The sequence below is a fragment of the Centrocercus urophasianus genome, unplaced genomic scaffold (genome assembly GCF_019232065.1).
Source record: "Centrocercus urophasianus isolate 14NV4802_14NV808 unplaced genomic scaffold, USGS_Curo_1.0 seq_12, whole genome shotgun sequence".
NCBI classification, from domain to species: Eukaryota; Metazoa; Chordata; class Aves; order Galliformes; family Phasianidae; genus Centrocercus; species Centrocercus urophasianus.
Genome location: NW_024884364.1, coordinates 58,722,723 through 58,736,890, shown reverse-complemented (window position 1 = coordinate 58,736,890; position 14,168 = coordinate 58,722,723). Strand labels below are relative to the sequence as shown.

The following is a 14,168-nucleotide window of genomic DNA, read 5'->3' as shown; positions in this document are numbered from 1 at the left end:
TTCACTGGTATAGTAACACAATTGCAAATCTAAGATATTTGGAGGTTTTTTTTTTTTTTATGTATGCATTATCATCTGAGGTAGTTTTACTTGATTGCTCTAATTAAGTTCCCTTTTATCATAGCATTTGTCTGAGAAGATGTGCCAGATAACATGTCCCTTTATTTACCCTTCTACCCCCAACACTGGGGAGGCAAGAAAAGTCCCAGTACTCTACAAATCAGTAGTTGTAATGGTTCATTGATGATCAAGGATAAGTATTTCCTTAGGATAATCCATTAGTAGTGTATGCACAAACTAAATGGACTTAAGCCAAGAATTTCTCTTGGTACATCCTCAGTCTTTAATCAAGATGAAAAATCAGTGGTTGGAATATCAGTCTACCCTGCTTGAAGTATGCCTGAGTTGTGTGCCTGAATGGATTGGAATTTCTCTGGTTGTTCTCACTGAAAATGGAACTCTTATTCATAACAGCATTCGTACTCTGCTTGATGTCAGAAAACTGCATATTCATGATAAAGTTGAAGGGTAAAGTTGAGAGCATTTGGAAGTGGCTAGCTGTATTCACAAAGCACTTGTGCTGTCTCAAGTGGTGGATATTTTGCATATCACAGTTGAGGTTCCTTTCAGCAATTTTCTTTTTGCCATTGGAAATATTTGAGCTACATTTAATCTAATGATAACCAATTCACCATTCAGATTCAAAAAACCAAAAAATACCATTTTAGTATTTAAAGCAGAGTTGTTCTTTTTCTAGTGATTTTTTTTTTTTCTTCTGTAAACTCTTGTTTCTGTCTAGGCATGATCGTAACAACAAAACTGTAACACATTGCTATTGCTTTCGTTGTGCTTTTACTTATGCTTTCCTTTTAAAGCATATTTTATGTACATTTCGTGATGTATTCTATATTTGATAAATTGAACTGCTTTAAAAGTATCTGTTAATTAAAAACAACAACAACAACAACAGAAATCTGTCAGAAAATCAGAAATATCGTTATCAAGTGGGAAAGAGGCTGTGAAAATCACCAGCAAGGTGGCAGGAGAAGTGTGGTCAGAAGAGGAGAAAGTTTGGCTGTGTGTGTTCAGCTGGGACCCTTGAGTTGTTTTTTTTTTTTGTCTGGTGAATTACAGGAACATTAAAGATAACCATTGGCCATTTGTAAATACCATGAACTTGAGGCAGGTCAGACTGGTGTTAGATGAGCCAGTGTCTGAGTAAGAAACCCTGAATTTGCTATTTGTGGATTTGTTTTCAGTACGTTTTTGTGGATGGTGTTGTGTTTACACACATCTGTGAATGTAACTCAGCCTGGGCAGCAGATTCAGAGTATATGTGGGTACATACAATTTAATATCATGATATTATTTTCGCATGTTACTTAATGGCTCCATTTGGAAGCCATGTATTCAGTGTCTTTATGATGTACTTGTTACAGCTCTGACTGGCATCATGTGAATAACTCCTTAGAAATATAATAGTTTTTCCTCCTTCTCTTTTATAGGTAATGTACAAACGAATTTTGCAGCAAGCAGGTTTTATACAGTTTGCACAGCTTCAGTTCCTTGAAGCAAAAGAACTCTTCAGGTAATTGTGTGACAAGAAATGTAGTAACTTATCTTTAAATAAGGGGTTAGCATAACTGGCTTTAAAAACACTTGGTCTCCTGAGTATTTTTTGAAATCACGTGATAAAATGACTTGCTTAGGGGAAAATGCAGAGTAAGATTGAAACAGCTTTGTATTTCAAGAGTTAATGCAACTGTTTGGTGTTTTGGTTTTGTTTTTTTTTTTCTTGTATGCTAATGTCCAGCAGTGTTAAGGTTTCTGTAATTCTATAATCTGATTCTGAATTCTCTAATTCTGTAATCTGACTGTGTGTTGGTAGTAGACTTCTACATTATAGGAAAAAGAGTTGCTCTTGGATTAATGGAAATGTTTCTAGGAAAGTGAACCTTTGGGAGAAGTTACTACTAGACAGGGAATTCTACATTTTGTCTCCAGTGTAGCAGGATAATGGGAAACACAGGGCTAGAATGGGCAGTGTAGACAGAGTGGAAACTGGAGAATGACAAGAAAGACCTGAACAGCATTTGAGCAATTTGGTTTGGCCATGACCCCTGTCTGTATTACCTTGTAATTTTTGGCAATAGTAAGCAACTTACAGTTTCCCTCCCTGTGATCTTCCAAACACTGGAACTAAATCTTTGCTGTCTCGTGTATCTTAAGCAGAATTAAAAGGTCTATGAAGTAAAGAATCCTTTACAAAATTTCCACTAAACTTTTCCACATTGATTTCCAGCAGACTTCTTTTTACTGTGGCCGGCTGTGATAAAATGGTTTGAGGTTGAACTAGCTGTAATGTTTATTCCTTGTCTAGGTGTGTTAGGTGTGTGTGGCCAGGATTCTATAGCAGTGCAGCTATCTTAACTATGGTTTGTCCCTTCAACCTCAACTCTTTTATTCCTTTACCCAAAATTCCTGTCATTGATTGCCTACAGTCTATTCTTGCTCGCAGTGATTTCAAGGTCTTTAATAGCAATGAAAAAGAGGAAGTGCGTCCTGCAGAGAGCTCTGGCACCTTGTGAGTGGAAGGGAGATGGAACAGCCCAGTTCAGTTATGCAGCACCTATCCAGCTGATGGTCCATCTGACAAGCAAGTTTCAGTGATTCAGTTTCAGTGTTGTGCAAGCTCCTTTACAGAAAAACTGTTTCATGAGAAAACTTTCTGTCTGAGCATGAATTTTGAAGCTGGGTCAGCATCCCAGAGCGTTCCCTTTCTCTCAAAGTTGCAACTCCAAAGTAGAACAGCTTTTCATGAACTGATAAAATCTTTGTGGTGAGGAGAAAACAAAAATAAGTATCATTTCTCACTATCTACACATAAGTGTGTGTGTGTACGTGTATTTGGATGACTCTTACAGAATGCAGTTTCCCTGATGATGATTATTATTTTTTTTTAACCATGGCCATCATACCTAGTCCAAGTAATTGATATTTTTATTGATATTTGTAGGAAAAATGATAGTGACAGTCTATGCAAATACTCCCCTATCTGCTTGTATTGCTCTGCAGGTGGTGTAAGTTGGTGTTAGTCAGAAATAATTTATTTTAAAATGCTGAAGGGCCGCTTGATATATGTCTGAGGAAGAGATGATTTAGCAGTGGAACAGTAGCAGCAGAAGCTTCAAGAAACTGGTGAGGTGTGGATCTGCTGCTGGCCAAATTTGTAGCCAGCTTGGCTGGTTTCTCAGGAAACATCTATGAGTTACAGATTAAACAGGAAATAATTACATTGGACTAAGTCTCATTTTCTCATATCAGTAATCCTTGGTTAACCTTGTCAAAATAGTTATCTTATTCTTAAAGTCATAGTTCTTAGAGGCTGAAACTTTTAAGAGGAATTCTTTCCTACTAAGTTCCTTTTGGTTATGCTGATGCTTCCAAGTACTGACTAACATTGACAAAAAGGAAGGAAGTGGTAGCTGGATTTAAACTCTAATAGCTGAACAGAGGGAGGGAAGATTTTCTTTTCTTTAGTTGAAACTTTTAACCTTAAAATGAACTGTCACCACAGGACTTGTTTGGTTTGACAGACTGTTACTGCTAGCATCATATTATCCACTATAACCTACAAATTAACCTACATGTTGTTAACATTGGGGATTGCTATAACATAGGCTATTGCTGAATTCATCATAATGGGTGAGGTCACCATAATGTGGATCTAAAAATTTCAAAACCAAATGCAAAACCCAGAAAGAGGAATTAGAAGGAAATTTCAACTGCAGGAATCAGCAGAGTAGATGTGGACGTTTCTCTTATTAGAAGCTGCCCTTTCTAGTGTAGAGATTGAGCTTTTTTGGCAGTAGTGTGTGAATCATTTCGTTCAGCGCCAGGCTGGATGTGGCTCTGGGCAGCCTGGTCTGGTGGTTGGCGACCCTACACTTAGCAGGGGGGTTGAAACTAGATGATCTTTGAGATCCTTTTCAACCCAGCCCATTCTATGGTTCTATAGATATGTATGATTCTATAAAGCCTCTCTTTACAGGAAGGCTCCCTATGTTCAAATTCTGCTATTTTCTCTTACTGATGTTGCTGTTTCCATGCTTTGCAGGCTCTAGGCTCTGAAACAAGATGTTTGCTTACTGCTCTTAAATTCCTTGCTATTGCTGCTGTCTCCCAGAATTTTACTCTTCTGGTACAGATTCAATAGCCTATGGACATCCTTAAATCATACTTTTCATGTTCTAAGTAGTTGTTAACAGTGTGGTGTTTCTTACTGGTTCATGTTTTCTGAATGGTTTGGGGATTATTTCTTTGGCCAGAAGTGAACAACTTGGGGCATGCCTTCAGCACTTCAATTACTTCAGAACAATAGATGAGAGGTTAAGCCATTTCGTAGACTCACTGAACAGCAGAATGGTTGAGGTTGGAAGGGACCTTAGGAGGTTCCTGCTCAAGCAAAGACCATGAGAACAGATTGCCCAGATCTTTATGTGGAAAGACAATGATAGGATAAGGGGGAATGGCTTTAAACTGAAAGAAGGGTGACTAATATTAGATATTAGGGAGAGGATCTTTACTCACAGGATGGTGAGGCGCTGGCACAGCTGCCCAGAGAAGCTGTGGTGCCCCATCCCTGCCCAAGGCCAGGTTGGATGGGGCCCTGGGCAGCCTGAGCTGGTGGGAGGCAGCCCTGCCCATGGCAGGAGATGGGATGGCTGGGCTGTGAGGTTCTTCCAACCTAAGTCATTCTGTAATTCTGTGATCATTCACAGTTACTGCCAATGGATTGAAAAAAATGTTCCTGCTCCATTTAGTTCCATGGTTATAACTAGTTTCCTTTTAGAATTTTCCAGTCAGTTTTGTGAATGGGAAAGTCTTTCCTGAGGCTGACTATTGTATAGATATAGATAAAAACATCTTAAGTTTTGTTTGTGGAGAAGAAAAAAATAAACAGGGTTTCTTCTGGCGAACTTGAAGTTCATTTTTATTTTTTTCAACAACAGTATCTTCTGCCTTTCAGGAAAGCTAGTCTCTGAAGGTGAATTCTGAATAATGAATTGACAGAGAAATAAAATATAATCTTGATTTCTTGTTGCTCTTCTAAAACAAAGCCTTGCAGGTGTTATCATTCTAAGTGTGAAAATGAGGGAGATATTTGCCACATTTGGACCAAATTCTGATGTTATTCTTTCATAAGATTGTCTTTTCCATTGCTTGAGGACTTTCTTGGATGTGGTAGAGAAAACCTATATAGGGTAACATACTTGTATTATGGTGTGCAACATTTGCACAGTCTTTTTGGCTTTCCTACAACCTTTTACTGCTTGTTGTTTGGTTTGGTTTTTTGTTTTGGTTTGTTTTTTTTTGCCTCTGTCAGGTGTATTATTGATGAAGTTTAGGACAGTCTCAGGAACTTGTCCCAGTCCCTGAAGCTGTTGAGATGATTTTTTTTTGTTGGTTTTTTTTTTTTTTTGGTATGCCACCAAACAGCTGTAATATATCAAAAGCAGAAGACTGGACAGTCTCTGAATTCTCAGAAATCTAGTAGAGATACAAAAGAAATACAAAAATATCAAAAATAAAATTCCAAATTTGTTCTGATACTTGCTTTGACGCAGAAGGCAATAACTTTCAGAAACCGATGACCTGTTGGTGTCCTGCCTCTAAGCATACGTGCACACATGCCCAGAATGTTATTTTTTTGTGCCTATGTATACTTTTTCTTTCTTTTTGCTTCATCTAGTTTGACACTGTAATTGCAGAAGCGGCCAGCTTGATGTCCGGGAGCTGATCTCTCTCTACCCCTTCCTGTTGCCTACTTCCTCTTCATTTATACGGTCTCATCCTCCACTGCATGAGTATGCTGACCTAAACCAGCTGACCCAAGGGGACCAGGAGAAGATGATAAAATGCAAACGATTTCTCATGAGTTACTTGAATGAAGTCCGCAGCACTGAGGTTGCAAATGGCTACAAGGAAGATATTGACACGGCTTTGCTCAAGTTATACGCAGAGGCAAATCATGAAAGCCTGCTGGATCTGCTGGTTTCAGAGAACTTTTGTCTTCTGACTGATAGTGCTGCATGGCTGGAAAAGCACAAAAAGTGAGTAGATTTTTTGAGTATGGCACCCTTGAGACCAGCAAGAAAAATGCTTGACCTAAAAAGCTGTTGACTTCCAGAGTGATGTATTTCTGACTTAATGTACAAAAGCCAATTTGGCCTGACTTGTAAAAATCCCCAAACTTGGGGTGGAAGGCCTTAACAATCAAAGGTAAAGATATCTGATGGAATACAGAGTTTTCCCCTTGAAACTGTGTCCAGTGCAAAAATGAGTATTGGTATGGATCTCAATGGGGAAAAAGCAATTTATTTGCCCTTGTGATAGTGTGAGAGCTGAATGGATGCAATAGCAGTAGTAGTCCTAAATGTCTAGGACATAATGAGAAGTTGCCTCAAAACACGCTGTATTTTAGGTAGAAGCTATTATGTAACTAGTAGCTTTAAAATTGTAGCTGTGTATTTGGGGCAAGAAGGAAAAACTGCTTTTGAATTTTGAACTCAGTGTGCCCCTTCTGATTTGCCAAAGGGATGCTATTTAGGATCACAGAATCACAGAATGGCCCAGGTTGAAAGGGACCTCAAGGATCATGAATCTCCAACCCTTCCCCTACCCCGTCACTTGCCACAGGTAGGGCACCAACCTCCACAAATACTTGAAAATTACTTCAATTTGGAAATGGCAATGGAAAGAGAATTAATTGGGGGAAAAAAAAAATTAAAATCACTCCAGTCATAGATAGCCTTTGTCTTTTGATTTCATTTCTTCAGCCTTTAAAGTGTGTGGCACCTTCCAACCTGGGCCATTCTGTGATCCTAAACAGTAACCCTTTAGCAAAACAGTAGGAACACACTGAGTTCAAAATTCAAAGGCAGCTTTTCCTTCTTGCCCCAAATACACAGCAGCTACAGTATAGTAGCAAGTACAGTTGTGAAGAGCGGTCTTTAATTGTGATTAGATTTAATTCAGGTGTTTTATTGAGTGCTCTTGGCATGTACACTTTGCATGGCAAGCCTTTGCAGATGTGAAATGCATAACAGTTTTGTGAGAATAGTCGTTATAGAACTTGAGCTTCATTTGTATTACAGTACACAAAAAACAATATGTAATGGTACTGTGTGAGGTTCTTCCTGGCCTAACTTGATTTCATGGTGCAGTAAAGAAAAATGTATTTCTGATAGCAAAACTAAATTTTTAAATAAAAGCAGCATATATATTTCATTATAATTGCACTTGATTAAATGTTAGCAGAATGCTTATTATTTAGAGCTTGTTAGGTCTGTACATGAAATTCAGAGAACAGCATAAGAATCATCTCTGATTTGACAAGTGTTTTGTAACCACTTAAACTAGAGTTAGTAATTTATAACTGTTTTTAGAGAGAGGAATGACACAGAAACACTGGGGAAAAACTTCTCTCCTTTGAATGTAGTCTTGGTCACGTGCATGTCACTTAGAAATCCCACTGTAAGCAACTATTTATTAGGTTCTATGCTAATCAAAGCATAGTGAAATTGATAGGAATAATCTATCAATTTTAATACTGTTTTCTATTTTCATACAGGTATTTTGCCCTTGGTCTCCTGTATCACTACAATGGTCAAGATGCTGCAGCACTTCAGGTTGGTATAGAGCTTTATAGCGTCAACTGCTACTGCTACTATAGTGTCAACTGAGTGTCAACTGTAAATCATCATAAAATCCTACCTGTCCTTCTGCTGGTTGTTCTCAGATGGTGAAAACCACACATTATGGGGACTGAATTAGTTGAATCTGGCAGGTATAAGAAAAGCTATGATGGAGAGGAAGTATGAATTCAGTAACCAATGAGGTCCATTACACTTAGTGTTTGTAGAACCTTTTTAAATTGCATGCCTACCAATGGGTAATGCTAAGTGTTGTTATGCTTTGTATACTTTTTGAGTGAAGAATGTTTAAATACTTCTTAATTTTTTTTTTTTTGTCAGTTATGGGTGCAAATAGTTGATGGAGACATTGAAGACTCTACACGTTCAGATCTCTACGAATATGTGGTAGACTTCCTGACGTTCTGCTCAGACCAGGATTTGGTGTGGAAATACTCCGAATGGGTTTTACAAAAAAATGAAGAGGTTTGTGATTGGTGTACTTGTTTTCTTCACATTTCTAAGATATTTTCACATCTTTATTAAAAAAAAAAAAAGTTCATTTAAAAGGTTAGCTGCTGCTGCTGCTTTTCCTTACAAACAAATTCCAGTGAAGGGTACTGTTTACACTGGGCTGTAGAATAAACAGCCTTCATTCAGCACAACATCTCATTGCTTAAAAACAACAATAGAAAAACTTCTTCCAGCAGAAGCAAAAATGCAATTCTGTAGTATGTTAGTGTGCTGTGAAGAGGCATGCTTTATGCTGTATTGGCCTGTGCTGGTGGAATTTGTCATTACCAAATCAGTATTAATTTGAAGTTTGGTTATTCTGTGCCGGATTTCTCAACTTTGATTTTGATGGTTGTAGAAATGTATCAAATGTCATGATACAGAGAGAGAAACCCGTACATATCCGGATCTTCAACTTAGACTTCAGTCCTCTGCAGTAAATTGCCCCTCTGTTGTGCTGATCTGTTCAGTACTTCTTGTAGCTGGTGTAGGGTGTGCTCAACAAAAGGTTCATATGCATGGCAATGCACAGACTGCTGAGTGAGGTAAGGGACATAGGAGTGGGTACGATCACATTGAGCACAAAGTAGTGTAATCTCAGTGGTATGAGGGGCAGTTTTGCATTGTTTGTCTTGTGATTAATGTGCCAACTGACCTGATAGTGCTGTTAAGTAAATATTGAAATGATAATAAAATGGTTGTCATTGAGTTCCTAAGTGCAACTATCTATTTTTAGGTTGGAGTGCAGGTTTTTACTAAAAGACCTTTGGAAGAGCAAGAGAAGAACAACATGAATCCAGATGATATCATCAGTTGCCTTAACAAATACCCTAAAGCACGTATTAAGTATCTGGAACATCTCGTATTGGAAAGAAAAATAGAGGTGAGTCCTACAGCCATACCAAAAGTAGTCTGCATGCTAAACCCTATACGTGTGATGAACAACTCTGAAACAAGCCAAAATCTAGAAGAAACAAGCATAATTTAAGGCATTTGGATATTAAGCCTTCCATACTCTGTGTATTTTATGGAGACTAGGAGACAGAAAGCTGTGATCTATATTCTGGGGTTTTTTTTATCTTTTTCAACTCTCACAATGGCAAAACAATTGCTTACTTTTGCATCTGATCGTTGCATGCTTTTCTGTGTAACACTCCTTCCACAAACAGTGATTTAGGATTTTTAGATGAAAATTTCCTGGGTATGTTTGCTACTATTCAGAGTGGCATTCATTTAGACTAAACAGTACATCCTGGAAGAGTTGTAAACACATAAAACTTTGAGATACCTGCAAAGTGCACAGGAGAAGGTGAAACAAGGGTGTGTTCAGTCTGTCAGAGTTGACTGCATATCAATTGCTGGAAAACTTTATTTTTTTTTCCCTTGTTGAGTGCCATTTGTCATTTTCAAACATCCAAACTTACTTTATAATATAGATAGATTTCAGCTTGTCCTTTTGGTGAGATCTTCAGAAGTGATAGAATCAAAACATGCATCTTTAACTGTAGAATTCCTACAGTTGTAGAATAAAGCATCTCTAAATGTTGAATGTCCAAAAAAATGTGTTCACTAGTCAGAAGTGACAGTGTAGACAGTATATTCTTATTTTAAACAAGAAAGTATTGTGGTACTTGGATATGAGGCATTTTAGACACAGAAGAAATTGCAACTGCTTTAGCCTGAAAATGATGAAAAGAAATGAACACTGAAGAAATTCAATAGACCAGTTACTGAATTTACATTCCTAAAACATACATGCTAAACCAATGGTTTTTCTCTGCTGCAGTTTCAGATAGTCAAGGTCTATGATACTGACCAGTGAATGTACTAGTTCTTTATGTCATGCATAATTTCAAATGAAGTTCTGAAGTTAGTTTTGTAGAATATTTCTAGCAAAACTAATTTATAACTAAATCTGCTCTGCCTGTTATTAAATACTGAGTTATACATTTATTTCTTCAGAATGTACTTGATCATTGTGAGTGCTGTGTGAGAATGTTTCAAGCAGTAGTCAGGTTATCAGCTGGTATTGATGACTGTGACATAACAAATAACACTTACCTGCCTCTGGCTTTTTCAGATTTTACTGCAGAAATGGAAAAGTTAAAAGAACGTACTTAAATATAGAGAAAACTGTGTTAGGTCAAAATTAGACTTTTATTGAGAAATAAGAGGAGAAGACTACATAGAACATGCTTGTAGTCAAAGGGGAGAGATCAGTTCTAATGCAATTGGACTTCTGAAAGGAAATAATTTTTGCACAAAAAAAAATCAAACAGTTGAGCTTGTCTGTTTAAGGTAAAGAGGAGCTTACAAATAAGATGTCATCTGTTTTTTCAGGAATATCTGCATTGTTGAGATAGAGAACCCATAGCTGTAGGCATAGCATGTCCTATCTTGTGAAGCTAGTCTGAATAAGTTCACTGCATGAACTACAAATTTCTGAATAATTTGATTAAAATGAATGAACTTAAACATCTGTATGGAATTACGTAAATATTAATTGAAATGTTATTGGTGGGGAGATTGTCTTTGTGAACTTGAGCTAACGTTGTGTATTTCATCTGTAGAAAGAGAAGTACCACACTCATCTGGCTGCCTTGTATTTGGAGGCAATACTTCAGCTAAAATCTGGGACCACAGGTAACTGTGCGGAAACGATTGAACTGCTGTTGAAACTACGCAGCCTTCTTCAGAAGTCTGATCTTTATAGAATTCACTTCATTTTGGGTAAGATGCATTTCTCTGTAATTTCGCTTTCTGCTGGAACTGACACACTGTATTTACTAAGTCCTCATAAAGATGGAAAGTGGAAATAGTTGGGATATCATAGAACCAACGTGATGGTTTGGGCTGGAAGGGACCTTTAAGGTCACCTAGTTCCAACCCTCCGTGCTATAGGCAGAGACACCTCCTACTAGACTGGATTGCTCAAAGCCCCATCCAGCCTGGCCTTGAATGCACAATCTCACTGTGCAACCTGTTCCCATGTCTTACCACACTCACAGTTATTTCTTCCTACTATCCAGGTATATTGGCTTGATAGGTTTGTCCTTTTCAAACACAAGCTGGTTCAGCAAAGGCAGCAGCTGTTACTGTTGCCTTTGATCTTGGGGTTTGTGAAATAGAGCCATACGTTTGCCACCGCACAAGGCATGGAACACCATGACTAGACAGGAAAAGTATCTTCGTGCAGTATCTTACTTTATACTCAGTTTCTTTTTAAAGAAGAACATGTGACTTGTGAAAGTCGTTTGCAAATGGAAGAATTACAATCTTATTTGTTAAATAGTCTGTTTCTCAATTAGTGTGAAGCACAGCAAAGCTTTGCAGAGATTTCTGAGGACTTCTGTTGCGTGTAACAAATTCATGATTTCATGCTAGTCAGAAAAAAAGAGGATCCTCACTTTTAGTGAGAAGGACAACATATATCTTAGTGTCATCATAACAGTGACAACTGAGTTAAATGTTTCCTTGGCCAGTGCTGTTCTGGCTATTTTTTAATGTACTTCCCAAGAATGAAAGGGAAGTAACTTGTTCTTATACTGCAAGATGTGAATTATTTTCTGAAATTTGATGAAAAAAATCCAGTGGGGGTAGAAATAAAAAATTGGTGAGTAACAGCTGGAATAACTTACCAACATTTACTGTCCCTCTGCCTTTCCAGTCAGCAAAGCATTGTATGACAAGTAATATACAAGCACAATACAGTCAGTGAAGATCTTCCTTTTATTTGTGCTTTTATTTTTAACCTAATTTTTAAGAGCAAGATTTACAAGATGGATTATTCTCTTGGAGCCAGTGTACTCCAGAATGCAGGATTTCTTGCATGAAAGAATTTTTTTTTTCATGAAGATGGGATCACTCTAATGCTGCTATTGTTCCTCCTTAATAAACAAAATATTCTGTGGGGAAAAAGCTACTTTGTTAACTTTTACAATTAGGCAGCCAGACTGGATTAAGGGTTTATAATGTCTTTTTCTTGAAAGGGAACACTATTTGATCTTCAGTTCTCTTGTAGACTTTAAGCTGTTGTCATGGAATTTTTTTGAGGCGTAGATTTTTTTGTTGATTTGGGTTTGGGTTTTACTTTTTTCTCTCTTTCTCTCTCTCTCAAAAAAAAAAAAAAGAAAAAAAGAAGAAGGTAATAGTTATGACTCTGTGTGTGTGTGTCTGTATATGAATGTATAACAAGTGATGCACAAGCAGTTGCTCACCAATGCACTGACCAACGCTCAGCTAGCTCCACAGCAAGCAGAAGAGAGAGATGCGCTCCCACACCCTTCAGGACTCTCCTTCTGCAGGATGCCATATGATATGGAATATCGCTTTGGCCACTTTAAGTCAGCTGTCCTGATTCTGTTTCCTCCCAGCCCAATTGCTGAGAAATGGAATGGCCTTGGCTCTGTACTACACTGCTGTACAACAGCCATAAACATTGGTGTGTTATCAGCAGTGTTTTTCACGTAGAACCAAAACATATCCCACCAGACACTCTGAAAACAATTCCATCTCAGTTAGATGTTAGTTTTATCACTTGTTGCTTAGTAATTTCTTCTTCCTTATTTTGTGGTGCTCTTGATTCCGTACATCTGTGCATTCTTGTCTTAAAGTATAGAGCTGCCTGCTTTTCTGCAAAGTGAGTGGAAGTTGAGCTCTATGGACTTGTTGGATTGAACTGGGAAGAGAAAGTAGCAGTCTTTTCCACTGAGCAAACATGACCTTATTTCTCATTTAACAGACAAAATCCGTGGCACAGACCTTCACATGGAAAGTGCAATTTTATATGGAAAACTAGAAGAACACGAGAAGGCTTTGCGTATCCTTGTCCATGAGTTAAAGGATTTCCGTGCTGCTGAAGAATACTGCATATGGAACTCTGAGAACAGAGATCTGCAGTACAGGCAGAGGCTCTTCCATATGCTGCTGTCAGTATATCTGAATCCAGACGCTTCGGATTGTGCACTGGTCATGGCTGCTGTAGATCTCTTGAATAACCATGCTGCTGAGTTTGATGCAGCTCTGGTTTTGCAGCTGGTGCCTGACAGCTGGTCAGTGCAGCTCCTCTCTCCATTCCTGGCCGGAGCAGTGAGGCAAAGCATTCATACAAAAAGAATGACTCAGGTTGCACTTGGGTTAGCACAAGCCGAAAACTTGATCTACAAATATGAGAAGGTAGGGTTTTTGTTGTTTTGTCTTTAATAGAGGCACTTTGAAGTTGTATTGTGAATCTGAGGATTTAATTATAATCAGGTTCTTTAAGAGTTAGGACAAAGTTGACTCCAAGTCCTTGGCAGTTTTAATTGCTGCATTTATTACATTTTTGTGATGGCTACTAGAGTCAATGTTACGCTTCTGTAAAACAAAAGGGGAGGTGGGGATTTGAAAAAGGAACAACTTTGAACTTGTGGGCTGAATGGAAATACATTTGGGATTTTCAGATTTATGAATTTCTTCCAGAACTTTTAACAACTGATTTTTGGGTTGTTTTTTTTTTTTTTTTGCTTGAACTGGGTCATGTCAGTAGTTGCAGTAAGGCTTGTGCAACACTTGGCATTAAAGCTTACTAATAGCTTTTGATTTTATTAAATCCACTTGTGGAGTATTTTATTCCTTGCTGTGAGGCAGTGTTACTTAAAATTTTCTTAGGTATGATTAAATCTGTTTCCTTCTAATGAAAGTTTATCCAGCAGAATCTGTCTGCAATAAGAATTTGACAATACTCCGTTTGCTGTGAAGTCGTGTTCTTGTTTAGCAAGTTGTACTGAGGTTTTAGTTGCATTACATGTGAGTGCCATTCTATGTGAGGCACAGGAACAAGCTAGTATGACTGAATTTCACATTAAATAGTTCAAGCTACCTTTGCCATCAATTTGGTACATTTGAAATGGCACAGGTGTAACCAATGAAGTGTTGCTCTTTTTTCCTGCTGTATCTTAATTTGACTTCATTCATTGCTAG

The 14,168-nt window shown here is 37.9% G+C and overlaps 1 protein-coding gene across 2 annotated transcripts in view; it reads left to right on the top strand.

Annotated features, from left to right (window-relative positions):
- TGFBRAP1 (transforming growth factor beta receptor associated protein 1) overlaps positions 1–14,168 on the top strand; it is a 33,799-nt gene that overhangs the window by 15,352 nt on the left and 4,279 nt on the right. For both annotated transcript variants that reach the window (XM_042810074.1, XM_042810073.1), the window contains exons 5-11: positions 1,506–1,588; positions 5,772–6,113; positions 7,634–7,691; positions 8,037–8,180; positions 8,944–9,090; positions 10,778–10,937; positions 12,949–13,382. In XM_042810074.1, the coding sequence (XP_042666008.1) occupies positions 1,506–1,588; positions 5,772–6,113; positions 7,634–7,691; positions 8,037–8,180; positions 8,944–9,090; positions 10,778–10,937; positions 12,949–13,382 (1,368 nt within the window). The remainder of the gene's footprint in view (positions 1–1,505; positions 1,589–5,771; positions 6,114–7,633; positions 7,692–8,036; positions 8,181–8,943; positions 9,091–10,777; positions 10,938–12,948; positions 13,383–14,168) is intronic.